We start from the raw sequence: 25,549 nt of genomic DNA on the forward strand, positions 1-25,549 counted from the left end.
TGTTGTTTTAGGTAACGTTTCTCCCCGCATGAAATTATTTTGGCACAGTGATTACATTTCGCTGTTACAATGCTGTCTGTTAATTCAGTAATCCAGACATCATTTTAACCCTTTCAAGATCACAGGATATTATCTGCAATAGACATAGACATTCAGCAGGACAAAGGCAAAAGCCTGCCCAGGTGCTCCGTATACTTAAAGAGGAGCCAAAGATACAACGTGAGGTGAATTTGAATCAAAATTGTACTTCTCCTGTGCGTCATAACTCAGTGAAATACACAAAGACATGAGACACACGTCGATATCATTCAATGCGACTTGCACTTTCTGAGCATTGCATTTTCTCTCTGAAATCCTAGAAAAGACATTTCAGAACTTGATTGAGAATCATCACAATTTTAGGTTTTCTTCAGTATCAAAGTAATCCAGTGATAGTTGTCTGTACATCCACGGGTACACTGCAGATGGGAATTACTAGTGTTTATTTTGGTTCTCCGCATTATAAAAATGTCAAAACATCAGAAACTGATGTTGGAGTTGGAAGTTAAAAGTAGAAGAAATACACGCCCGATGATCAATCTCCCAGAAAACCTAAATAGAACATGTTGGTATAGAAAATGAATGGATAGATGGATGTCGAGAAGATAAATGGTGATCTTTTGAGCTTCAATAGCTAAATTAAGATCAACAGAGGAATATCATTTTAAATGTTTACTCTTTGTAATTGAGCCAAAATACTGGAAAAGGATTGTTCACAGGATCCAGTTAAATATGAGACTTTTATAATAGTATTTAAATATGAAAATGCAGAAAATTTAAAGGGTATTCTGTGTGTGTGTGGTGTGTGCAGAGATTTCGTTCCGGGTGTGGCAGTGTGGAGGCAGTCTGGAGATCCTGCCCTGCAGCAGAGTGGGTCACGTCTTCAGGAAGAAACACCCGTACGTCTTCCCTGAGGGTAACGCCAACACATACATCAAGTAAGTCTCTAAATGAGTTTTGACTTATAAATGTCAGAATTTCCATTTTAGGGGGATTATTTTTTTATGTACAAGGACTGCATCTGGTATCTGTTTGAGATTCCAGAGGACTGCTTGATGTCTGGCAATTTAAAGCTCACAGAAAAGGTCAAAAGGGCAAGGCTTCATCACGGTCCCGATGGAGCCTTGTGGCCTGTGTCATCAGTGTTGCTGGAGTTCTGATCTCTTCTCATAATTCACTCTTCTTCATGCACCTTGGAACTAAGTGAAGTTGTGCCAGAAATCTGTTCAGTCTGGATCAGTTTGTGTTGGCATTTGGGAAATACATATTTACAGTGGGCGGATTTTGCTCATTTGCCTTCTGATCTAGTTGCATATAAAGTATTTAGGTCGGAGCCACAGGTTCAAGCTCCAGGCATTGTCCTCGCCTCTCTAGCCACCATCTCATTCACATTTAGCAGTCTTTTTTCACTTTCTTTCCCATTATTTTAACAAACTGCAACTGACAAACTGATTGATGTCTGTTTCCATTTCGGTCAGATTATGCAAAAATCCGTGTTGTTGTTGAATCTCTGGGGTTGACTAGAGACATAACTAATGATAGTCTACCTGTCATACAATGTGTCGTGCTCTGTCTTTGCTCGTTGTGTATGGTGGAATATATAGTCATTATGTGTGAGGTTTAAATAATCTTATGGTTAACATGCCTATATTCCTGATTGACAGAACTTTAGTACCAAACTGACTAATTACTTCCTAAAATTATTTGTTGTGCACGTACACCCTAACCTACCAACCTAACTACACTGATTTACTGTTTTACAGACATAATGCACAGGAAACAGACATGCAGTGTTTGCACTCTGAGCTATGTGTCGCAGCCACCGAACACTGTTCACATCATTGGTCCAATCCAAAGTGGATTTACAGCTGCCTGGGAGCCTTTGAGCTACGAGTACAACATTATCCTATTAGCATAAGCTGTATTCTGTTCTCTGCCCCTTTCAAACAGTTCAAACAAAAAGATGTTTACAGGCAGTCCAATTATCCATTAACAGGACTAATGTTCTCAGACAGCATGTGGATTGATCTTGTATAAATAGATTAATCAAGGCTACAATAAGGATGCTTGTTCCATTCAGATTACAAAATGGAGTTTACCTTTAACATTACTGCATGATGTATTTATCATTGTGTTATATAAGAAAGAACACACAAGTTTTCTGGAATTGGTAGACACTGCTTGTTTCTTTTCTAAATATGAAGTTACACAAGAAAAAAAAGTTATTTCATATTGAGAAGTTGTTTTTTAAATTGTTCAGTTTGTAAGTGAATATCCACAGAAAGACCATTATCAAGTCTAGGCATGTAATGAAAGGTATGCTGGGAAACATTGTGAATGACAAACTGAAGCGGAAGACAGGGAGAGTGAGTTCACAGAAAGCTAAATTGCAGCACTTCATCACAAAATAACTCCTGGGATCCACTGCATGCCACATACCGATGATTTGTCTGGCGGATTATTTCTCCATGTTCGGTAATTCATAAACCTCAGCATGTGAGCAAGGCATTAACACTTTCAGGGTTGGAAGTTGGGTTCCCTTCCTGGCGTAATGGGGAGAGTAAAGCACTAACGCTGCCAGGTGGGAGGGGTTCAGTTCCCATTAGGAGTGCTCCCACTGCTGAACGGCACTTTGGTGCAAATCCTCAGCCAAACGGCTCATATAAACTTATTGTTTTGTGTCAACTAGCTAATCCACACCAATACTGAGACTTGTCTTTTTCAGTCGGGCTATTTAGTTGCTCATTTCATTCCCTGTTGGCCGTTACCGAGGCAACATCTGTTCAGTGCGGAAGATGATGGCTTTTATTCGTATCACGATGGCCTGATGTTTGTGATCAACGCCGATCTCCCAAACAAAGCTGCTGTTGTCTGCTCGCGTGTTGCTCTGCCGGTTAATTAGCTGGAGACTCAGCGCTGGCAATCTGGGTTATGAATATGCTAAATAAAAAAAAGCTGCTTAATAATTCGATTACAAAGATTATGCTGTTTCCTCCCTCACCAAGGCCTGCTGCTCTGACCTTGTGTGTGTGTTTGTGTGTGTATGACTTTTAAATTGTAAGCCTGTGTGTGACACGTATTTATGTTTATACGCCTACAAACATCTCATATCCTCTCTCTCTTCCCCTTTCATTAAACTGCCACAGCCAGTGTGTGTAATGCATGTAATGGAGGGTTTCTGTCATTTCAATGAGATAGTTCACAGCTCAGAGAAACTCAGCTAATATAATTACTTCAGAGAGAGAAAAAGAGAATGAGAGAAAAAGAGTAAATGGGCACAAGAGATAGAGAAAATGTGCTTCACTGTTCATGCAGTGTGGGTGAATAAAGCACACTGAGTTGAACAGAACTGAAACGAATGAGAGATACAGCAATAGGCAGGATTTACATCTGGCATAGACATGGTTGTGGCTCAGAGGTTGATGACTGATGGATTGCTCAACCCTATTGTGTATCTGGATAATCCTAATGCAAGTCGTAAATTAATGCAGAACCATCTGGAGGTGGCTCGCATTGTGATTCCATTTACACCAGGCATTACCATGTAATCTGGATTTGGATATCCTATCTGGACATGGAAAAAAATCAAGTTAAATGTAGGCATAAATGCACACAGAATGCATTGTGATTGATCAAATACGAACGGATCCGCCAGACTGCATCTGCAGGTGGACTGTTGTTTCTGCAACAGAGTGTGTTTAAAGGCAGCAGGTGAACAATAGGAGTCTGCTGATGTCTGTTTTTATTTGTTCCCCCTTCCTCCACCTTCCTTCCTGCAGCCTCTCCTCCATTTCTCTATGGTTAAAATATCAGCTGGGTGAGAATTAGAAACAAACCCCACACTGTGCGTGATTAACAAATTACTAATGCCTCAGATTGTGTTGAATTATTTCCCATGTTTAGATTTGGGTAAACAACTACTAAAGCTTGTTCAGTGCTAAAGAAACATGACAATAGTTGCATGTTTTAATCCATTAACTACAAATCATATGACTCTGCAGGCACTTGTATAAAGCTTACTGTGAGTTCCTGCTTTCTAGACGTAGAGAGATTTGTGTTAGTTAATTTCAGTACACACTTGCAAGAGGAGACTCAATTGCCAATTCATTATTTTAACATGCAGTAAATGTTACAATAGTCACATTATCCACTTCAGGAAAATCATGTTGGATTACTGTCCTTGATCATGCCTCCAAGAAGCATTTCCAGATTAGCTGCCACAAGTGTTGTAGTACTCGAGACCGGTCTTACTTTTTGATGGTCTTGGTCTCGTCTCAGACTCGACCGCCTTTGTACTAGGTCTTGTCTTGGTCTCGGACATTGAGGACTTGGGATTTTATTTCAAGACCAGTCAAGACCATAACTTTGGGAATATCAATAAATTGCTTTTGCATTATCTGATTTGTTAACATATACCCTAACCCTAATTAAACATGTGTTGTTCCTGTTAACGACTGTCACCCCTCCCTGCGATGCTTACGCTGATTTCAGCTCTTAGTGTTTGTATGTGGGTGTTTTAATGGGAAAGTGGCTCTTTCAGATTACTTTGAGAAGTACCTGTGATCTCATTCCACATTTTATTGTATGCCATGCCATGCAGGGAACTGGTCTTGGTCTTGACTCGGTCTCGCCCTCCCTCGGTCTTGGTCTCGGTTTGGGCGGTCTTGACTACAACACTAGCTGCCATCGCCATTATTGAGTTTCAGCCCAAGTATGACAAAACAAATATAGCAGGAAATTGCAAGGTACCATGGTCTAAACTCTGTGTGTGTGTGTTTGTGTGTGCGCGGTTACAGGAACACACGGCGCACAGCTGAGGTGTGGATGGACGACTTTCGTCTCTTTTACTACTCTGCTCGCCCTGCAGCACGAGGAAAATCATACGGAGAGTAAGAACACACACGCAATTGACACACACTTTTTCATACTGGTGAGTATGAATACGCAATGGTTTCTCCATTTGGAAAAACAGCAGAGCCAATAAGAGCTTTGAATGTAGGAGTGGGAATGTCAGTGTCATCTTCTCGCACCACCGGTAGAAAAACAGCAGGAACAGGAAAATTAAAAAAATACCCCAGTGACCACAATGGACTAACACAACCAGAGATACTAGTATAGTTGATTACAGAACCAAAATGAAATCCCTGGATATTTACCTTAATCTAATTTAACATCACTGTTGGTTTGGTTACAGATGAAACCAGGCTTGAAGCTTTAAGCCAGACAGTGGAGTGAAACATTGCATTTCAGCCTGGTGTGTTTTTATACCACTCTTTAAACATAAAATCTTAAACCTTAAATAAATAAAGGTTTACCTTGGACCGGTGTGTAGACCAGAAACAGGAGGCGAGTCCCCGCAATGTGATTAATACAAGACTCCCATAAACACAGCAGGAACAGATAGTAAAGCCCACAGCTGTGTTTAAATGTCAGTGTTTATCTGTCAGACACAGGTAAACACTGACATTTAAACACGGCCTTAAGCTGCATTTTCACTTCACACACTTCTATTATTTGACCTGGATGTATGTTCGTTTTTCATTATCAGTGCCAAGTCAGTAATGTATTTGTGTTTTGACTACTTCTCCTGGTCTGAGTATTGGTGAAAAGGGTTCTGATTATCTGACTGACTGTTTATCTGGCTGTTTTTCTCTTTATCTGACTGTCTGCTTTTGTTTGTTTTGTCTGTCTGTATTTGTGTACCAGTATACGAGGCAGAGTGGAACTCCGCAAGAAGCTCAAGTGCAAATCCTTTAAGTGGTACTTGGACAACGTCTACCCAGAGCTCAAGTAAGAGTGTGTTTTGTGCTTTTGAACTTATCTGTCCAGGGAAAGGAAGCTTCTGCTGAGCATGCAACTGAGAGAGACGAGATATTTCAAAACGGACAATAAAACTGGCTTTATTAGTGTCTAGGGTATTTTAAAAGATTATTTCTTTTTTGGTTGTGGAGTTTGTATCATGTTTGTTTGTTTTCTTTGAAAAGGAGGATGCATTTTACAGTTTTTCAATCAGTTTTTTCATCAAGGGGAATGCTACTCTACCTCTGAAGACCACTGTACATATAATTGTGGCTCTGGAAGAGCTTTGTCCAGTCTGAGAAAATACCTTCTTTTAACTGAAAGCCAAACAAATTTGACACAATCAAATCTTTGCAGATAGAAAATTATCAAGGCCTATAAGTCTGGCTATCTCAACCTCTGCTGCTTGAATTTTGATTATTCTGTTTTAAATCTGTGTCTTGGCCTTTGGCTCTCTCCCCTAACTTTAGTACCTTCAACTTTCTCAGGGAAAGAAGAAAGAAAAGTATTAGTTACTATTAGTAAAGATGATAACTTACAATACAAGCAATGCAGATAAGAGCTTAGAGGTTTAATCTGTGGCTGGGTTAATTTGACAGATTTTATGGTGTGGTCAGAACTTATTCTGTTTGCCAAAATGTACTCATATTTTGAGGCAAAAAGCACATAGCGCAGGTAATATTGCGGGCATGGTTGTAAGCACAAACTGCAGTTAGCATGGCCTGCGGGCTAGCAACAGAATTCTACAAGTTGCAAATTATACAGCTTTTTTTTTTATCAAACACCGCACACCTGTGCAATGCTTTGTGCTGTCTACAAATGTGGCCCACTATGCACATCCTGTTTTTTAATAAATCTGTCAAAATTCATGTCCACAGTGAGTGTACATCCTCCTTGAACCACATGCACACACAGCCCATCTTTATGTCTTTTTGAACATCTCATTCATTGCCTTTGTGTTAAATGTGACCTGATTGGCTGAGCTCCCAGGGGCCCTGGTTCCCCAGACTAACTGCCCTATCTACACGTACACAAACTCACACACGCACAATAACGCTTTATAAGATTTCAAGTGACTCCTTCATATATATATATATATATACCGTATACACATACTACTTAGATGCACACAAACAATACAAATACCTTTAAGACACATAAGCACTCTCATTTCAATGCCTCCTCTCTCTTTTACACACACTTCAACACACACACGCATCATTTAAATACCCATTTATCCACTGGAGGCTGGTGTTAATCCCCCAGAATGGCATTAACAGGCTTGCTCTCAAGGGAAGACAGACCTGACCCTGAAAATGCAGAATAACCTTTAACGGGGTTATTAAAACAGAGAGAGATAGCAGATTGAATTAATGCTACAGGACTTAAGCCCGAGTTTATAGTGTGTCCGAGAATTTAACAAGAAAGCCTGAGAAAGTTTATCAAAGAGGAAGATTGGGAAGAAACTTTCTGAAGTAATGAGTTTAGAGAATCCTGGCCTTCAGCGGATTTGTTTAAGGTGCAGTGAGTCATTTTTGGAAACATTGATAAATCACTGTCCACGTAGCTGTGATATCTTGATGTAGTTAATGAGACTATGGTGGGTATGATTGCAGTCTTCTGTCTCATCTCACTGAGGCTGTATCTTAAAATTAAGACAGTATATCCTCTAAACCCTGTTTGTTTCCAATTTGGGGTAAATGTGGTTTTGGAGATTAAAGCATAAATTCCCTCAAATTACAAAACAAAAAAACTTTTTCCCACTTATTTACCAGTTTTGGTGTTATTTGGATTGTATGAATTCCACGTTGCGTTTTCTCCATCAGGGTCCCAGACGACTCTGACTCTCAGTCCGGGGTGATCAGGCAGCGGCAAAACTGTCTGGAGTCTCGGAGGTTGGAAGGCCAGGAGCTGCCCGTCCTCACACTGGCTCCCTGTATAGGAACAGAGGGGGTGCCCGCCATCAACCAGGTGGGTCACCGAGGAGCTTGAAAGACAATGACAGGAAATATTGTAGCTCTCCCTAAGGTGAATGGGTAGAAAACAAATGATTCAGGGATACAGTGAAGGGTGACGACTTCTAAAGACAACAGTGTAGTCTTTTACAGGTCGTCAAATCAGCTGAAATCATAGCAGTTTTATTGTTTTGATACTACCACTGGAGGTTGCCAAAGTCATAATTAAAATTCTGCACATAAAAGTCCTCACGAAAATGCATATTCCATGGATTGAGAGCATTATTTTTAGCTAAATCTGTAGGTTTGGCCCCCTCATCGGCCTTACTTTTCATTACGGAATAGTAATTATCTCAAATTACTTATAAAAACATTAGAAGTGATCCTTATTTCTATTACTATCATGGACATCAATCATTTTTGGGTCATCATGAATGGAGTTTTCTTTTCCCTCAACTTTAAGCTCTGTGTAGGATATCAAGATTGTTGACTTTGGTGACTTCTATATGAGTATTATTTTTTGCCCACAAAACATTTTTCTACACATTTTTTCTAACTGTGGCTACACTAAGAGCCAGGAAATGTGAATGTGTAGTAGTGGGTTGCTGGAATAAACTGTATCCATTAAGATGGATGAGGAAGTATTGCTGACCCTCCTTTCCCGTCTCTTTTTCTCTCTCTAGCTGTCACTGGTCATTAGTAGATGAAACAAGATTCATGTAAGAGAGAGTAGTCAAATTAAAACCTAATAAGGTTACAGCAGAAGGTGTGTGTGTGAAACCTGGTTGTACAGTGCTCATTTTTCATATGTGAGCTCAACAATACACAAGAAGGGATTGTGTATATGTGTGTCAGTAAATTAAGGTGAGGCAGGGCTTCAGGTCATATGTGTGTCCATGTGCATATACTGCATATGTACTTGTGTTTGGACAGTTATTTTTCTTTGGTTATATGATATTGCATGTTTGAACTCATGAAAAAATACCCTAAACCATTTTTTTCCCAAAATGACCAGAAACAGTTAGTATAGAGTCATAGTCCACTGTATGTAATATAGGAGTGTCTGTGTGTGTGTGTGTGTGTGTGTGTGTGTGTTCTCCCAGCCATAATTAATACCCGTAGGATTCTCATTATTCCGTGTTTAGAGTGAGTGTGGAGGCTGTGATCCGCTCTAACAAGCCGCCTCACAGAGAGTGAACGTGTCAGCAGCTGAAATGCCTGAAGGCTGGAAAGGCCGTCCTGTGACTGGAAGGTCATTGGTACAAATCCCTGAACTCATAGAAAAAACCTGGCGAGGTGTGTGTGTGTATTTTAGTGAGAAACTCTCCTTTATCAACTTATGTAGAGAAGCCCTGAGGGAAGACTCTTGATCCCTGTTTGTTCATGTTTGGATGTCTGATTTGATCTGAGCAGCTCCCGGGTGGGAATGTTTTTAACATAAAGAATTAAATTCATTTTTCTAATTTTCTCCCTTGAAAAATGTTTTAAAAATGTTATTCCTCTGGTGTTTGCAAAAAACCTTAGCCAATCTAATTAAACAAAGGACTCCACATTAAAGGAAAATAATGTATCTTTACATCCCTAGTGTCATACAGGTTTGGCCATCATTCCATTCCATCATGTCGCCTATCAGTATTGGTTTCTTTTTACTATTTCCATGGTCTTTCAAGAACCTTAGCCAAGTAGTTTAGTTGTCTATACTTAACCAAACTTTAACCATTGAGGTTAAACTGTTAACTGACATGTCAATAATGATTAGATTTACTGTATAGTTTTACTGTGGCTACTGTGTAAGTTATTTTAATTTTAATTCTATTTTAATATAGGTTTAATGTATGTTTAATGTATGTATGTTTCTTATGCTACTGGATACTTGAATTTCCCTCGGGATAAATAAAGTATCTATCTCTCTCTCTCTCTGTCTCTCTCTATCTATCTATCTATCTATCTATCATCTATCAATCATCCCTCACTGCATAAAAACTGTACAGTAATTACAGTACGTAACAGTTGAATCAGGAACCTGACCCACAAGCACAAATGTATGTTTGCATATTGAGTAATAATTTAAATGTTTGCTTTTTTAAAAATCTTTCAAGGATATTTGGGGATTGTTGGACATAAACTGATAGAAAATGGCAGGAAAACAAGACCCAGATTTTAAATAATTCTAATATATATATAAACAAAGATTATAGCTTCATAAAGACCACTTTGATCATATTGAGGCATTTCTAGCAGCTACAATAGAACAATAGCAGAACATAAGTTAAGTTATCTGAAACTGCCACTGTTAACATAAAGTTTCTGATTTAAATCTCTCAGAAACAAATAGAGGATTTCTTTAAAGTCACCATTTAACACCACTTACAGGGAGCAATCAATAGCAGAAGCAGAGAGACCAATTTGTAAACCCACAGCAGCAGAAAACCGACCAGAATGATGGTGATGTCAGTAACCTCAGATTCAAATGTCTTCTACTTCTACAATACACAATTTGGCACAAATGTAATGAGTGTAAAAGCATGAAGTTATGTATGGTTTATACTGTTGACTACATTAATATGGGGCAGCTCAGTCACAATACTCAGGAAAATAAAGCTTACGTTTGCATCTTTGTAGACAGGGCAGCAGGTGTCAACGTTATTTTGTGCCAAAGTGCACTTTGTTTTTACCTTTATTTATCCAGGGAACACTTCTGCTGAGCATGCAGGCTGTGTTTCAGCACTGACCTGCTTAATGTTTAACCACACAAAGTCTGAGCATGTTTACCTGCAAACCGATAACTCTTAAGTGATCTGCTTAAAAATCTGCCTCATTTCTCAAATAGCCTTTGTTTACATCATGTATTCATGTAACACTTGGTCTGCCTCCCATCACTCCTCTACATTTGATCCTGTAGTTTATTTTAGAAATACAGATCTGAGGTTTGGTGGGTCTGAATGCAGTGAAATGAGATGGGATAAAACCTTCTTTTACAGATACACAAACAAAAAACATTTTTTAAATCAAATTTAGAAAGCCACACAAACCCTAGACAAGAATGCATAAATGTGCAAATTCCCAGATATTACTGAGCAAAGTGCAAAAGTATATATTAAGTTTTTGTATAATCATCTTAAGGAGAAATGCATAATAAATTGTATCTATGTGCTTATAAAAAGTAAGATATGTAATAATACTAATAATAATATTCAAATTATAGATTGTATATAGTGTGTAAAAATGCATATAATACAATAAAAATGGGATCATTTATTACAGAATATAGTGAGATAATGTGCTATAGTATCATGCAGTAAGATAGGTGTTATTATTATGGTGTAATTCTACTGCTACAACAAATAATAGCAATTGTTAATAATAACAATAAAAATAGCCTAGACAGAGATAAAAGTGAATAATATAATCAATTCACATGTATTATTTTTCTCAAAATGTGTTCAAATGAAACCTTCAGTAGTTAGGTTGAACCCTGGGAGGCTCCAGCAGAGAAGATATATTGAGCTACATCACCAATTAACCTCCAATGTCATTCTCTTTACTGCAGTTCAACACATCAATCATACGGTGAAATAAACCCTGCAGCGTTGAGTTATTCCAGATAAAACTCCATACATCATAGAGCTTCTTTGAAAAGACCTCCCGCTGTCCCTTCACCAACCAATTCACCCTCCGTTACTTCATTCAGACCAATGAGCAGGCTTATACACTATATTGCCAAAGGTTTTGGGTCGCCTGCCTTTACATGCACGTGAAGGTTAATTACATCCCATTCTTAATCCGTAGGGTTTATATGGAATTGGCCCACCATTTGCAGCTTTAACAACTTCAGCTCTTCTGGGAAAGCTGTCCACAAGGTTTAGGAGTGTGTTCATGGGAATTTTTTACCATTCTTCAAGAAGTGCATTTGTGAGGTCAGGCATAGATGTCGGACGAGAAGACCCAGCTCGTAGTCTCTGCTATAATTCATCCCAGAGGTGTTGTAACGGGTTGGGGTCAGGACTCCATGCAGGCCAGTCAAGTTCTCCACACCAAACTCATCCACGTCTTTGTGGACCTTACTTTGTCCACTGGTGCGCAGTCATGTTGGAACAGGAAGAGGCCATCCCCAAACTGTTTCCACAAAGTTGGGAGCATGAAATTGTCCAAAATGTCTAGGGATGCTGAAGCATTAACAGTTCCTTTCACTAGAACTAAGGGACCAAGCCCAACCCCTGAAAAACAACCCCACACCATTATCCCCCTCCACCAAACTTTACACTGGGCACAGTACAATCAGGCAAGTACCGTTCTCCTGGCAACCGCCAAACCCAGACTCATCCATTGGATTGCCAGAGAGAGAAGTGTGATTCGTCACTCCAGAGAACACGTCTCCAGTGTAGTGTCCAGTGGCGGCGTGCTTTACACCACTGCATCTGGCACATTGCATTGCACTTGGTGATGTAAGACTTGGATACAGCTGCTCGGCCATGGAAACCCATTCCATGAAGCTCTCTACACACTGTTCTTGAGCTAATCTGAAGGCCACATGACATTTGGAGGTCTGTAGCTATTGACTTTGCAGAAAGTTGGACACTGTGTGCCTCAGCATGTTCTGACCCCGATCTGTGATTTTATGTGGCCTACCACTTCATGGCTGAGTTACTGGTGTTCCCAATCACTTCCACTTCGTTATGATACCACTAACAGTTGGAATATATACCATGGAATATTTAGTAGTGAAGAAATTTCACGAATAGATTTATTGCACAGGTGGCAACCAATCGTGGTGCCACGCTTGAATTCACTGAACTCCTGAGAGTGACCCATTCTTTCACAAATGTTTGTAGAAGCAGTCTGCATGCCTAGGTGCTTGATTTTATGAACCTGTGACCATGGAAGTGATTGGAACAGCTGAATTCAATGAGTCAGAGGGGTGTCCTAAAACCTTTGGCAATATAGTGTAGCAGAATGATAATAAAGACTTTTAGCTCAGAATACTGATCATTTTAATAGTATCATGATACGATACGGACGTAGGCCACTCACTGCTAGCCAACACTGACGTTGGACTAGTCAACTAAAGTTATGACAGAATTAGGGGACTATACTAGGCTACAAATCAATGCCAAATAGCGTAAACTGAGTGAGCACCCGTATCTGGCGGCCTCACTTTATTATAGCGTTGTTTTTTTATAACATTACAATTACATTAGCTTATTAATGTTGATTAATCAGCCCAGAATTAATCGAATTAATCATCTTTCATTCTCATCATCATCAAATGGCACACACAGTACCTCCTTGTGCCCTCCCTCAGATTCCCTGTTTCTGAATTTTGCTGGTGATAGCCAGTGGTGAAAAAAGTATTCAGATTCTTTACTCATGTAAAATTAGCAATAATTCAATATAAATATCACAAGCTGCTCACAAGTCTTTGAGCTAGAGTCTAAATCAAGTGTCAAGTCTCTGAGCAAGAGTCCAAGTCAAGTCTCAAGTGTCACGTGGTTATAATAAATGTTGTATAACCTGCTGCGTTCAATTCAGGCTGCTTATAAAACTGCATCGCTCTAAATTCTGTAACCTGTTTTTTACTTACAGAGCACAAACATGTAATGTGCAATGCAATTAATGACAGCTTATTAACTACTGTAAGTCAACACATCCCCCAGACTCTCAAAACAATAAACTGTAATCTGTTTTTCAAAGAGCACAACCATGTAATGTGCAATGCAGTCAATAACAGCTTAAACTCCTGAAAGTCAACACACCACCAGACTCTAACTAAATAAATCTGTAACATTACATGATTAACAATGAACCTGTGTTTGCAGCCAACGGTAATAATTGACATACTGGCAGCCAGCGGGGCGTAAATGTTTACGTTAATCGACCACCACAAGTTTGGCAAGTAAACAACTGCTCATTCATTTTTTCATAACAGACAACAGTCGGAGTAAACCTCCCGTAGGTTGTAGCTAAAACAAGAAGCAAGCTAACGTTAGATGGCCAATGCTGAGCTAAACATGTTTATTAACCTCAGGTTACTAACCTATACAGTTGTATGAACTTTTAAAGCCAAAGTTTATGATGAATGGCACAGCAGCTGCCGCTGTTTGTTGTCCTCTTGCGCGTGCAGCTGATACTACCTGTTCCATAGGCAGGTTATATGTAACGGAGGGAAAAGAGCAAGCTCATCAGCGTTTCCTAAAAATAAACATTGTTCAGTGTTCACGAGTCCCGCACCTCAGGGGACTCAAGTCCGAGTCTCAAACGATATAGTGGAGTTAAAGATAATTGTTACAATGTTATATACTGTTGGATAGAAATGTCTGTAGCAGTGCTTTATACTTTATAAGTTCATCAACGTTTGTGTGTAAAATCTTAATCTGTAAATGTACTAGTAACTAGAGCTGTCAAAATAAAGTAATGGAGTAAAAAGTAAATCATGAATTGTAGGACCTCCAATTTGTGTCACATTCCACCACTGGTGACAACTTCTGAAATATCTAATAAATATATATATGTATATATATATATATATATATATATATATATGTATATATATATAATAAAACATTTCTGTTTTTTATTGTTTCATGTCATTGCAAATTTGATATGTTTGGATTTGTGTCAGACAAAATAGATTTATTTGACTATCGTTAATATAATAATTGACCACAGCATTATTAATCTCTAATACTGTAATAATTCTAACTATTATACTACTAATAATAACATGGGGGTTATTAGAATAGTTAACTGTTATTAAAACATTAAAATATGAGGCACCCCTTTTTAAAGAAAGACACACACAAATACCGGACAGGTTGCATTTACCATGGATCCTGCTAGCTACTATAATAACCCTGACCTAGTTACACAGCTTGTGTGTTTGTCTGTGAGTGTGTATGTGTGTGTGTGTGTGTGTGTGGGTGTGTATGTTTGTTTCTCCTCTGAGCTCTTATTTTCTTTCCTAACACGTATTTCTCCTACATGATCATTAATACATCAGGGTGGTGTTACTTTGAACCTTGACCTCCTTAGCATTGCTTTCTATAAACGTGGTGTGTGTTTGTGTGTGTGTGTGTGTGTGTGTGCGTGTGTGCGTGTACACACATCAGCACTACTGCTACTACCACGCCAGTGTGTCTGTGTGGCTTTGAATATTTTAGAGGCTACAGCTCTGTTTGTCTTGTATTTTCTACACTGTAACAGATTAGCACATTATAGCTTAGCTGCCCTATGTGCCAGCCAGTGTAATGGGAATGACTGACTGACTGACTGACTGACTGACATTACAGCGTACTACCCAATGTACATTTTCTCTGTTGGAATTGTGTTATTTGCAACAGCTCAACCTCATGATCCCTTTTCTTTAAATACTCTTCTCCATATTACTCTTTTCCATCTTTATCAGTGCAAGCATTTTAGGAAAATTAAAGCGTAACAAAGTGAATAATTACTTAGGCGCACCGGTGAGCGACTCTTCTGACTAGATATGCCATCTGATACTCAGTCCTAAATTAGAACTAGTTCAGTTATTAAGAAGGTTGGTTATTTTATCGGTACTTGAGGAAACCAAAGAGTGAGATTTATTTCAGTCTTTTTTTTATAGCAGGAGAGACTTGATTGAGTTAACAATATAATTTATTGACACAGTATAGATTGAATGACAATGCAAAGTCAATTGGCGATTAGACTCCATCGTAGAAATCCCCCCAATGGAGTCTAGACACTGGTGGTGGTGGGATGAAGGATGGAGAAGATGCCGGGGATCTGATTAGAATAGAGTTTCTTCTGGGCTGAACTGCGCCTGGATCTGGTGAGCAGGAGGTGAATGTGGTGGAGCCACAACAGTTGTGATTGGCCTCGTGTGATTGGCCTTTTTCTTGTGCCCCCCACCCCCTGCCCCAAAAAGCACGCTTGTGTACACACGGGTGTATAGACACACAACAACACCACACAGTTGCCAACCTGCAGCCTTTGATCAGCACCACGGACAGCAGCCGAAGTGGCAAGTATATGAAAGCAAATCTAACAGCCTCGCTCTGCACTCAAACCCCCACAGCCTGCTTCCTCAGACTATCCAACAACCAAAATAGCTTTAGCCAGCCTACAGTAACAAATCAACAGAAAGTAGCTTACACAGTAACCACAGAACAAACAGCGATCAAGAAAAGCAAATCATTAAAGGCCTACACAGTATGAATGAACGGATGAGAGCATCTGATCACATTATACGTGGCCTTTGTTGCTGTCCCTCGTGGGCCCTTGTAATCAGCCGGGCCCCCCTGGTGCAATGCACCAGCTGCACCGTCAGTACTTACGCCAGTGGGGCGGAGGAGAGCCACAACGATTCGAAACTGAAATGACAGATGTCATCAGAGTAGAGAACAGATATGATAGTGACTTGATTGGCTGAGCTGATTGTGGTGAAACCTTAATGTAAAGCTAGGTGAGAACAGCCATAGTCAGCTGTTGGAGAGAAAAGTAGTGAATGAGAGAGATTTGTGAGTGACGGGTAAAGACAGTCTTCCTGGTTAAACTTAACGCTGAGCTTCCTTTACAGAGACCCAACAATTCGCACCATGAGCAGGAGTGTGATGTTATTTATTATTACACGTGCTGGTCTTCTTAAGCAAAACCATTAGTTGATCATCATGTCATTTCCAGGAGTCAGACTATCCCAGTTTAAATTTAAATTATATCATAATGATAAATTAAGCGGAACAACAGTGTTTTTCCAGCTTTTTGGCGACTGTTTGTGGAAGACTTTTTCATGTTTCATCATGACAAAGCCACAATGTAAAAGCCAGGTACATAATGATATTGGTTTTCCCTGCTAGGTGTTGATTGGCGTGCACAGAGCCCTGACCGCAAACCCCATTCACCACTTTTTGGGTGAACTGGAGTGCAAGCCAGACCTTATTTCCCAACGTCAGTGTTGGATCTCACTAATGCTGTTGCGGCTGAATGGGAGCCAATCCCTGCAGCCAGGTTCAACATCTGGTGGAAAGCCTGAAAAAAGAACAGCAAGGGCTGTTTTGGCAGCAGATTAATGCCAGTGGTTTTAAAATTAGATTAATCAGTGAATCTATTACATAAAGGTGTATGTTTGAGGATCCACATAATTTTGGCCATATAGTGCTTTATTTCATTCCTGATGTAAAATTTTTATTTGTAAAGTAGTTACTACAGATGCCAGATAACTTGGTGCTCTAAACATATAGGTACACAAAATGGAAATACACAGGTTAAGTACTGAATGGCAAATAGGTTCTTACTAAATGTCACCTTTCTACATTCCTCACTTCTCCCTGAATGACTGCATCTTCACAGCCGCTTATCAGAAACAAAGCTGAAGCTAAGGTAGAGGTAGAACTCGAAAATGTCAGTATTCGAGAGCCAAACTGACAAACAACATGAGAAACACTGAAACTATAAATAAAATCATTAACTTTCTCGTTCTCTGTCTCTAGGAGTGGGTGTACACTCACGGGCAGCAGATCCGACAGCAGCAGCACTGTCTGTCTCTGTCCACCACCTTCCCTGCCTCCCAGGTCCTGCTGCTGCCCTGCAACATGGCCGACGGCAAGCAGGTCTGCACACACACACACGCACAAACACACATAGATGCATTTCAGGCAGTGTGTAGCTGCAGGCGAGTCACTACTGAATTTCATATGGCTGATAAATTAATCTAAATGTTAATTAATCCAAAGCAAAATTTGTGTAAAGATGATTGTTACACACACACCCACACGCTGCAGGGGCCGATGCTTGACACTTTTTTGGACAGGCAGCTTGAATCCTCTTTGCACACACACACACACACGCACACTTGTCATTACCTGACCAGTGGGCACCTTGACGGCGTCCCAGAAGCCCCTGCAGCAGAGAACAACCTGACAACCAATAAATCACCTAAGAGAGAGAGAGAGAAGGAGAGGAAGAGAGGCACAGGTGGAAAGGTGAAGCAAGACAGACAAAAGAGAGAGAGGGAGGGAGGGAGAGGACAGAGAGGTGGGACAGGAAAGAACGAGGGTGGTAATTCGAGAGAGAGAGAGGGAGGTAGCTGAAGATTAGCTCATTACACATCACCAACTGTTCAGTCTGCATGGAAAAATGTGCTGAATTGTGTATGTGTGTTAATCCCATTTGTGTGTGTGTGTTAATCCTATCTGTAGTCTTTCAATATGCAGCAAATCCACTAGATATGTGGACACGATCAGACATGAAAAGAGTGTTTAAATGTTTTACACGCGTGTGTGTTTGATTCATTTTGTGCTTGTCGTTGCTGTTATTATGCATTATTTGATCTATGAGTCATCAGGGACGAGTGAGAAAGATGAAGTGGCCAGAAAGAAAGAGGTGGAGAGAGATTAATACAAAAAAAGAGATAAGGAAATAAAGAGAGAAAAGGCAAGCAGGGAAGTAAGAGGAAAGGAGGAGGAGAAAGGTAAAGAATGACTTGATGATGAAAGGAAAGCTTAGGCTTAGAAGAGAGGACAGGGATGGGAAAGAGAGAGGGATAAAAGAGGTGAAAACAGAAGAGTAAAGACAAAGGTCCTAAACAAACGGGCTAGTAATACGTCATATAACGCGTCATTTTGTGCCTGTAGCACGCAGCGAATACACAGCAACACGTCAACAGGACCTCAAAGCAAAGTAAGAAGTTAATAAATCAAATCTGGACTCAGGTGTGTTATTTTACCTGAAGAGCCAGTCCTTCCTTCTCTGGCTTTCCAAAAGTGACACTGTGGCTTTGACAGGTGTGGATATTTTTATACTTACGAATAAGTTCCCATGTGGCAGCAACAACACCACAGAAGAAGATGTGCTGTCACCACACAGGACAAGACGTCGAGATACAGTAGACATCAAGTCGAGGGAGGAAATCAGGAATAAAAAGTCTGTTTTTCCGGATTAGGACGGTGATGTGTGATCTGGAGTTAAGACAGGAAAAGAGAGAAAAATAGAGCCAAAATAGCTAAAGAAATAAAGAGAAAGATAAAATGAAAGAAAGGAAGGATGAAGGAAAGAAGAAATAGTTAAAGACAGTAGATAGGAAGACGGGGGAAGGAAGGAAGGAAGGAAGGAAGAGTTGAAGATAGTATGGTAGTTAGGAAGACGGGGAGGAAGAAAGTAGACAAAAAGGTTGATGGGAAGGAAAAAAGGAAAGAGAATGAAAGGAGGGAAGTAAGATAGGAAGGAAGGTAGGAAGGAATGAAGAAAGAGTTAAAGACAGTATGGTAGGCGGGAAGATGTGGAGGAAGGAAAGAAATAAAGAAAGTGAGGAAGAAGACAAAAAGGAAGGAAGGAAGGAATAGGCAGGAAGGAACAAAGGAAAAACAGAAAGAAAGAAAAACAGGAAAGGCTGGAGGGAGAATTGGACTAAGGGCCAAATAAAGGAAAGAGGCAGAAAGAGCTGAGGTGTGTGACTAGTAAATGAGTTGTACACAACACACACACACACACACACATTCGTGCACAGCTCACACACAGAGGTGTTATATACTGTAGCTGGAGGAGATTCAGTTTTACCCTGTTAAATATATATATGTGTGTGTGTGTATATCATATACCAGACTGTTAACTGACTAAAAAAACTGTAGTACACACACACACACATTATAGCTGAGTTGTATTATAGCTGAGCCACTGAAGTGCATCGCTGTCATGTAACTGAAACTAGTAAACCTTTGTACCAACACACATACAAACACACACACAGAGTGCTGTTACATGTCCCAGTAGAGTGTGCGCGTGTATGTCTGCGTGCGTGCGTGTCAGAAGGCAGGAAGTAGAGCGATGATAGCTAATTAGGACGAAGATCCATGGGAGAAACACAGCCCAGATCTGACTGGTAGAGAGACACTGACACATGCAGCAAAAACAATTCTGCTCTAACAGTCCAGAGAGGGAAAATAGCTGAAGCTGGAGTATCCACTTATTAAAAGTCAAAAGTAGCCTACAATCTATGTAACTTCCTATTATATTTATAACTTTATTGCAGACACAGGTCCATATAACACATGGAAGGAAATAGATAAATAAAAAATACATACATAAAAATTTCATATTAGCCTAGGATATACAGACTATTGCAGCAATGTCGTCTTAACCTAGAAGTGTATCTATAGCAGCTTCAATTATATGATTCTCTGACTTGTCCAGGCGACACATAAAACTAAACATCAGTTGTCTTAAGAGTGTGTGACTGTAATTCACCAGGATGTATTTTTTTTTACAGCTGATTCATTGTGTTGCTTTTACATGTGACTGCTGTTTGGAGTATAACCGGATTGGCTACATCTTAAAGAAAATGACAAGGAAATCAAATCCCAAACCTTTGGAATTCCCCTGAAGGAAGAAAGTTAGAAAGAAAGAAGAAGAAGTTATTAAATTTTCACACATGCAAAAGCCCTAAAGGAGGGAATTTTTACCCTGAGATGACCTGAGCCTGACCCCACCCAGTGCATCCTGGGACAGGCTCCCATCTCCCCTCTGTCACCCTGGGAAAGAACAAATGCATTGAGAAATTTAATATATTTACAGTATTTAAAAGAGAGATGGTGATGTGTAGAGAAAGACAGATGCAAAGTGTTACACTCGCAAACTGACGTCGGCAGTGCTGCAGCACTCAGTAATGAGGTGAATACTAATTGATTTACTTTTAATTATCCCTCGGTCTTTTTTTTCCAATTAAAAAGCTCCACGGCCCGTCTTTACACTGTGATGAGCGTGTCATCTTGACAATGCCGCAATAGACCCACAATGCAACTCTACAGAACAAAGCCAATGTGTGTGTGCGTGTGGCCTTACAAGATCGAGATACATGACAGTGATACGCTTCAGAGGCCCAGTAAACACAACATGGCCGCTCCCTGCCAATATACACTGATGATACAAAGAACATGTGCACACTCACAAAGATATACTTTCAGATATTACATGGTTGCACACACAGATTCTGTTTTTCTCTGGTCTCCTGTTTTTTCACTTTCTCTCTCTCTCTCTCCCTCTTTGTCTGTCAATCTTAGCTTTCTCTCTCTCTCTGATGACTGGCTTTCAGACCCACAGCTGCCTGTTTTCATGTCTGATCATATCTGCTGCTTTGTTTTCCAGCTAAAGAATCCAGCAATGAATAATGCACACACATACACACACATACACACACACACACACACACACACACACACACGCACACACATACACACACACTCTGCAAAGTGTCTGTATTGTCAAAGAACCACTGAATCAAAGCAAAAAGTCAGTAGAGGTCTCCATCTAGTGGTGACTGATAGGAATCGCCACCACCACTACCAGTTGGTAGAGCGGTGCCTTGGAAGGTCAAGCGGCTGTAGCACAGATAAAAGCGGGTTCATTGTAATCATTGGTCGAGCCCCGGCTCCTCCTGTCACCGTGTGGACGTTAACTTTAGGAATACACTTAACTCAACACTGCTGCTGATGTGTGTGTGTGTGTGTGTGTGTGTGTATGGGAAATATGTCCCTTTGGACTGTGCCAAATGAAAATCCCTTAAATATAATATAATTATAGCTTGAAAGTTTTAATAAATGTAAAGTGGTTTTTCAAAGATGAAATAAAGACAAATATGAATCTTATTTCAAAATGCACAAACCCTGTATCAAACATCTGATATCCTGTCCACATTTCCAATTCTTTTTACTGTTCATATTTGAATGTTGGTTAATAAATGTTATTTTTACTGGCAGACGCGGTACCATGCTTACTATATTTTATCTCTTTTGAGAACAGGCGTAAACACTTTACACATGCAATGACATGTAGGGGACTGAGAATGTACAGTAGATTCGTGTGCAGTGGATTCAAAATTCACCCACTGCTCGATTTTCAATTGATGAGCAGAACTGAAAAGAAGGTTCCTCAATAGTTCTGTTTTTTTAATTAATTTGGAACTGTGTACAATGTAGGCCAGGTTCTCTACAAGTTGTTGTGCTGAAGAATAATGATGGTGGTGGTGTTTATCTAAAAAGCTGCAAGGTGTTTTTTTTTATTATTTCTGCTGGTGACATTTGAAATGTTCTTTCTCAGCTGTGTTAGTTGTTGACTGTTATACCCATTTCTAACATTGACATCTTGGTTGCTAAAAAGATAATTCTGGTTTGTTTCAACCGTCTGTACTTCCAATAAATGTCGCTATTGGGGCTCTTTGCTAACTTTGCACTCACCACTTCCATGTTAGAGATTCTGGGAAACTCATGCAAAACCGCGGCAAGCTGTGTGGTCCTCCTACTGCTTTCCGAGTGAACAGATTTTTTACATGAATCATTTCAAACGCTCGTCTCTGAGACCGAAAGTAAACACAGAAAAAAACGCCCATTACACGCCCTGACTGCTCAGGCGTTCTGTCTTTGCATGCAAGAGAGTGTGAGATCCGATCTCACTGAAAATTCTGACCGATTAATATTTCTTTGCATGTTGCACCTTTGTCATACAGTATTATACCAGCCCTGCAGAGCATGACGGAAGACCTTTTCAGAGGTGTCTCGGCTGACTGCAGGTTTCAGCCTCAATGAGATCCTCAATAAAAAAATCATATTTAATTACTGCATTGCATTCTGTAGAATTACGTCCTTGTGCTACTTGTTTGGAGTCAACAGCAAGCAGGGAAAACTGTTTAAAAAATCTAAATAAGGGCTAATTCTTGGTTTGATGTTTGCTAAACGGAGCAGTAAACTCTTAACCTTTTAGAAAATGTCTTATCCAATTAATGTATTGATTGTATGTGCACCTAGATGTTTTTTTTTACTTTTTTGTGTGTTTTTTGCCTCCAGCGGTGGCAAAAGTCTGGGACTCACTTGGAGCACCTCGTCTCTCGCTTCTGCCTGGACTCGGAGATGGCGCTGGACGGGATGGACTCTTCTCGAATGCTGGTCATTAGCCCCTGTGAACTGAGCGCGTACACACAGAGATGGGAAGTGCCCTTCTCCTGACCCCTGACCCCGTGACCTTTCACCTCCAAAAAGCCTGCCCTGTCACCCATTCACAGCCTCAAATACCTGGGCAGAGACAGCTGTAGACAGCATGAGCACGTCATTTGAAGGTGCTGCGTTGAGGGCAGCTGAATGGAAAGCTTCATCATGAGAAGGAATCAAGTGTGGATCTGTCAGGTCTAATGTCCTGATTTATTGAAGATAAGTGCTGGAAGAGACATGTCAGAAATGTCAGGTCTGAGATTACAATGTGTATGATTGAGGCTGTTAATAAGTTTTTGGAAGAGTCAAACCAAGTGCACCTTAAAACTCTGACCTGTCAAAGATTCCAGTCGGACAGAAACTTTGCCTGAGGGAAAAATATCAAAGGATGTGTCTTGTAATCTTCTGCAATTGCAGTGTCAAGAATCTGAGAATTAAAACCAAGCACAACTTCAGTTTCTAGTTCACTTGGTTAAATAACTGTCAGTGTCTTTACTGTAGTATAAGCAACCAGACTTTCAAGTGACAAATCCATTCTTAGTTGACCAGGAACTCAAAAAAAAAGCCTCGCGGAAACTGACTGATTGGTTTTGGTCTTTTTTTGAAGTGAATTGAAGCATGAACAGATTCTATTAAGTCTGATCTTGCTTTAAATTTCAAAATCCATTACTTAAAACTTTACTTAAAAATTAAGAGCACACAATCTGAGTTTTTTTTTCAATCCAGCTGACCAAACTCTCAACAAGCAGGAGCTGAATAACTGCACTGAAGGGAAAAAAATCTACTCACATGTGGAAAATGACAGCTACTGTAATCGGCAAGTTTCAAAATAACTTGGTAACACTGCTTTGTAAGACGGACCCCCAGATTGCTTTGTACCAAGAGAGAGTAAAAGGAAAACAGAACCAAAAGATCTAAAATTGGCAAGTCTGGGTTTGTCTGGATGGAGCCCTCACTCTTTTACTATTTAGGATAGCTTCTATAATGCTCTTAAAATTAAACTGTTCTGTTGGCTGTAGGCTGTTTAAATGACCACAATTTCCCCATAAAACCTTTGCCTATCACAGCTTCCTTGGCCATGTCAGCAGAACTGATCGCAGAAGAAGAATAGAGGTGAAGGAAAGACACAAAGGTGGGCAAAACCATGTAGGGAAGATGCAAGAGGGAACACAAAAGCTAGATTTTAGAACAGGGTAGCAGGCACTGGCAGAGCTACTGGTGCAAAGACAGACGTCCAGATAAACTCAAACACCAGATATGGACGACATTTGAAACAGGAATAAGCTGAAGCACAGACAGAAAAGGGCTACAGGTGTATATAGAGACAAACAGGCACAATGAGAAGTAATACAAAGAGAACAGCATGTATGCAGCACATCTCGTTCTGTCTGCTATTGTGGGCATCGATCAGCAGATTTTCTGTGGCCTCAAGGATGCGGCGGCTGCTGCTTTACATTGCACGTCCCTTGTGAAGTGCTGCTGTGCATGTGACAATTTTGTTTGTTTGTTTTCTCTTTGTCTCCACACTTTAACTTTATCAAACTGGGGGAAAAGCTTTACTCACAATGTTCTTTCAGTTGCCCTAAATGCCCTTATGACGCTTGTTAGCATCATTTATGTTTCTTGTGTAAGTTTGAAAGGATTTACAGAAGTGATTATACTGCTTGGGGGTTTATTCTCAGTTAAAAGCAGCCAAACCTTTTGGTGTCTCACATAGCTGAGATTGTTTTTATTTCTGAGCACACTGAGAGGACATGAATGGGGATGTTTTTTAACAGACAAACTGCAGCTGCTGTGGAGATCTAACCCGTGACCCTCCAGTCATTTGAGATGTCTTCTTTGGTTTCCAGCCGAGTCAAAACACAACTCAAATTAACTATAGACCTACAACTGTTCAAGTAATCTTCTCTAAACCTCGCTCACAAGCATTTTGCAAGAATAGTGGGTCTTTTTTTCAAGTGTTTCCAATTCTGGGAACATATTCTCTACAGACTGTGTCCCTCTTCCCTGTGTTTGACATCATCAACTGCATCATTTTGATATCCTGTCTGACTCCTGAATAAAGGTTTTATAATGGCTGTTAACATTTTATTGATATGGCTGTGATGTTTGCAGGTGCAGTATGGCAAACTGAAACTGACACACAACATTTGAAATCAATAAACTAAAAGTCGAAATATAGATTTAATTGTTTGTTGATGTTGTAGTACTAAATAACACTTTTCTTCATTTACATTACATTTATTCATTTAGCTGACACTTTTATCCAAAGTGACTTTTTTTTTTGACAATTGTTATACATGTCAGAGGTCGCACGCCTCTGGATCAACTAGAGGTGAAGTGTCTTGCTCAGAGACACATTGGTGGATGTCCCTGTGGGGAATCGAAGCCGGGTCTCTCACACCAAAGACATGTGTCTTATCCACTGCTCCATCGCCACCCCCATGTTAATTACACAATAAATTTGGAGTAAAAAGATTTTATATACATTAACGCTGTTGTTGCTACTACTATTACTGCTCTACATACTACAAATAGTCTGCAGTACTGCTGTCACCACCAGAAGCAACATACACAGCTACTAATATGATTATTGCTACTACTCTAACAGCTTATCATCAGTACTTTTATTACTACAACTACCAACTATTGCACCTATACTACTAACGGAACTGCTACAGCCACTACTGTTTTACTTGTAGTATTACTTTTGCTATTACTCCTGCCAACAATATGATTTCTATTGCTTCTACTACAATTACTACAAGTAATATTATTAATATTAGCAATAAAATGATCACTACTTGT

General features: G+C 39.9%; 1 protein-coding gene across 3 annotated transcripts in view; it reads left to right on the forward strand.

Moving 5' to 3' along the window:
• Positions 1–24,922, forward strand: part of galnt14 (UDP-N-acetyl-alpha-D-galactosamine:polypeptide N-acetylgalactosaminyltransferase 14 (GalNAc-T14)) — a 175,656-nt gene extending 150,734 nt beyond the window's left edge. For all 3 annotated transcript variants that reach the window (XM_046061570.1, XM_046061571.1, XM_046061569.1), the window contains 6 exons: positions 851–977; positions 4,836–4,928; positions 5,746–5,829; positions 7,665–7,809; positions 17,258–17,377; positions 22,601–24,922. In XM_046061570.1, coding sequence (XP_045917526.1) covers positions 851–977; positions 4,836–4,928; positions 5,746–5,829; positions 7,665–7,809; positions 17,258–17,377; positions 22,601–22,759 — 728 coding nt within the window. In that variant the 3' untranslated portion in view covers positions 22,760–24,922. The remainder of the gene's footprint in view (positions 1–850; positions 978–4,835; positions 4,929–5,745; positions 5,830–7,664; positions 7,810–17,257; positions 17,378–22,600) is intronic.
• The last annotated feature ends 627 nt before the right edge of the window (positions 24,923–25,549 follow it).

Source organism: Micropterus dolomieu, linkage group LG10 (genome assembly GCF_021292245.1).
Source record: "Micropterus dolomieu isolate WLL.071019.BEF.003 ecotype Adirondacks linkage group LG10, ASM2129224v1, whole genome shotgun sequence".
NCBI lineage: Eukaryota > Metazoa > Chordata > Actinopteri > Centrarchiformes > Centrarchidae > Micropterus > Micropterus dolomieu.